Here is a 2540-nt window from a genome sequence, read left to right as displayed (position 1 = left end):
GAAAGATTCTAAATGAACTCTATCTGTTCTCAAACATCGACCCTCCAGAGGTAGTCATGTATTACTTAGATGATCTGCGAAAACAAGGAGTTGAGTTCTCAGACTTCAACTTAGACTGGCTGCCAGAACGCCCTCCAGACTTCATGAAGCGACCACGAGGACCATCTGAGAAGGCGAAGCAGGCAAAGAAAGAGAAGTTGGGAGAATCCTCTGAATCAAGACCTCCAGTACCTCTGATTGAATCTTCTGGTAAAACTGTTTCTCTCCCTCCTTCTATACAAATTAAGCATATTGCTTCCTCTATCCCTCAACCAACACCCATATACACTAACTCATAAACTCCTCCCTCGACCACCAGACCATCTAACCAACCCTCTAAAAAATTTAACCTAGCCACCACCTCTCTACCCCTTTCGGAAGCAGAAATGCTAAACGAAACAACCTCACCCTCTTCATCTTCCTCTCCAGAATCACCACCCTACTATAATCTTTCCTCAGATACTAAACCATCTGACCCTCACTCCCCAACTCTGGCTCAGCTCCAAACACATGCCCTGGCCTCTCAACAGCCAACACAATCCATACCTGAACCAGAAGTCACCTCATCACCCACAGAAGAACCAAACACAACCACATCTGACCCTTTACCATCTGAAACAATTCACGCTGAAACACAACCACCCAACTCTAATATACCCCCACCAAATACATTCGCTGAACCACAAACTCCCACACTCAACCTAAGCCCTCCCACTTCTCCACCCCTAGCCTCTGAACCTGAAAACACCCTTCCAACCCTTGAGGAAGCAATAACGGTGTTTGCAGAAGCTTCAGTTGATAAGGTCAAGTCTCTGACCATCAACTCTGGCATCAGTGACGATCCTTCCGCTGTAAGGACGCACTGGAACAGCGTGATTAGTTGGATGACCTTTGAAGCCTTTAAGCTGAAGGGCCTCTCTATGCAAGTCCGCAACGACTTCATCAGAGACGCTGAGATCAGACTACAGCAGCGCCTAGCCAGGGAAGCTGAGGAGCGAGCACGCAAAGAAGCAGAAGAAAAAGCCAAGCAAGAAGAACTACAAAGGATCAAGGAAGCTGAAGCCAAAGCTCTAGCTGATGTCGTTGTTGCCGCTGAAGCTGAAGCACAAGCCAAAGCTGCCGCAGAAGCAGAAGCACGCCTAGATGAAGAGTCTACCACCAGGGTAGAACAGGATGCTCTGACTCAGGGGGAGTCCTTCACCTTTGTCCCTCTGGTTCTAATGACTCTTGAGGAACTTCAGAAAGAACAACAGGAAGTCCGCGCCAGATTGGATCAACAAGACACAGTAAATGTCAACATTCAGAATCTGCTGACCCAGCTGCTCTAGAGGATGCCTCCACCTCTAAACCCTTAGGCACCTAGGACTTGTTTATGTGTTTTTTTCCTTTTTCTTGTTGCTCTAATTTGCTAGTGTTTTCTGATTTGCTTGTTTGTTGTCTGTGTTTCTAGCATTTGTACCTACTATGTGAAAATATCTATATATCTTTTTGCTCTTTCATTTCCACTAAGTCTTTTTTATTCTGACAAAAAGGGGGAGAACTAAAAACAGCTCTGATGAAAACATATCTAACTCATATCAGAACTCTGCAAACATTGTTTCTAATCCTTTTAACTTAGAAATTTGCAGGAGAGTAGCTAGAAACACCATATCATGGAAGGTCAGGTAAGAACTTCTAAACTCCCAGACTTATCTTAGGGGGAGCTCACTTCCATTTGATCTAAAAATGTTTCATCTCTGAATTAAGATTCTTTTGTCATCATCAAAAAGGGGGAGATTGTAAGAACAAAATTAGTTCTACAATAGAATTCAAGGATTTTGATAATAACAAAGGATGAAACCAAAAATGGCACCCTAACGAAATTTTTCTTAGTGTGCAGGACTCTGAACAACAACAAAGGACTCTGATCATTTTATCAGATAAAAACATTGATCAGATACAAAGTGCTAGAAGATCATACGCATCTGAGGAGGAAGTGCGCCCAAGAAGTTTCGAATCTGAGCAAAGCAAGACAGTAAAAAGAAACCAGAAGCTCTAACAACTAATGGTCTGAGTTCTGATGATCTAGAAGACTAGTACTCTGAGAAGCTTTGATGAAACTTTAACATAATCTCCTTCTGAAGCATGACTCTGATATAACAAGACTCTGATGAAGATTCACCAAATCCAGAAAGAGTAACGGAAAGAATTTCTCAATATGGAAATGAAGTATTTTAAGAAAGAAGTTATTCAGGGAGACAAATTGGTTATGACAAGAAACACAGAAGTAATGACATTGAATGCTCATCAAAGACAAATATTCTGTCATCACTCCAACGGTCCTTCTCACTAGTATGTAAAGGACAACCTACCTCATTGAGAGATACAACAACAACGCACAGAAAAAGTTATTCACATTCTCTCTCAATTTTCACGAGCTGCTGCTCATACGTGAAAACTCTTGCTCAAATATTTTGCTGTAATACTTGCTTACTTTTAGACGCACCTTCTATTACAAATCT

The 2540-nt window shown here is 42.1% G+C and overlaps 1 protein-coding gene across 1 annotated transcript; it reads left to right on the top strand.

Annotated features, from left to right (window-relative positions):
- Window positions 1-425: 425 nt before the first annotated feature.
- LOC127096400 (eukaryotic translation initiation factor 4 gamma-like) lies at window positions 426-1679 on the top strand. Its single transcript, XM_051034974.1, has 2 exons — window positions 426-1325; window positions 1668-1679. The coding sequence occupies exons 1-2, from the start codon at window positions 426-428 to the stop codon at window positions 1677-1679; spliced, it is 912 nt and encodes a 303-aa protein (XP_050890931.1).
- Window positions 1680-2540: the final 861 nt, after the last annotated feature.

Source organism: Lathyrus oleraceus, chromosome 6 (assembly GCF_024323335.1).
Source record: "Lathyrus oleraceus cultivar Zhongwan6 chromosome 6, CAAS_Psat_ZW6_1.0, whole genome shotgun sequence".
Taxonomy (NCBI): Eukaryota; Viridiplantae; Streptophyta; class Magnoliopsida; order Fabales; family Fabaceae; genus Lathyrus; species Lathyrus oleraceus.
This window is presented reverse-complemented; position numbering and strand designations above follow the sequence as displayed.

Coding starts and splice junctions, on each gene's coding strand:
- LOC127096400 (XM_051034974.1), top strand. CDS start 426: ATGCTAAACGAAACAACCTCACCCTCTTCATCTTCCTCTCCAGAATCA.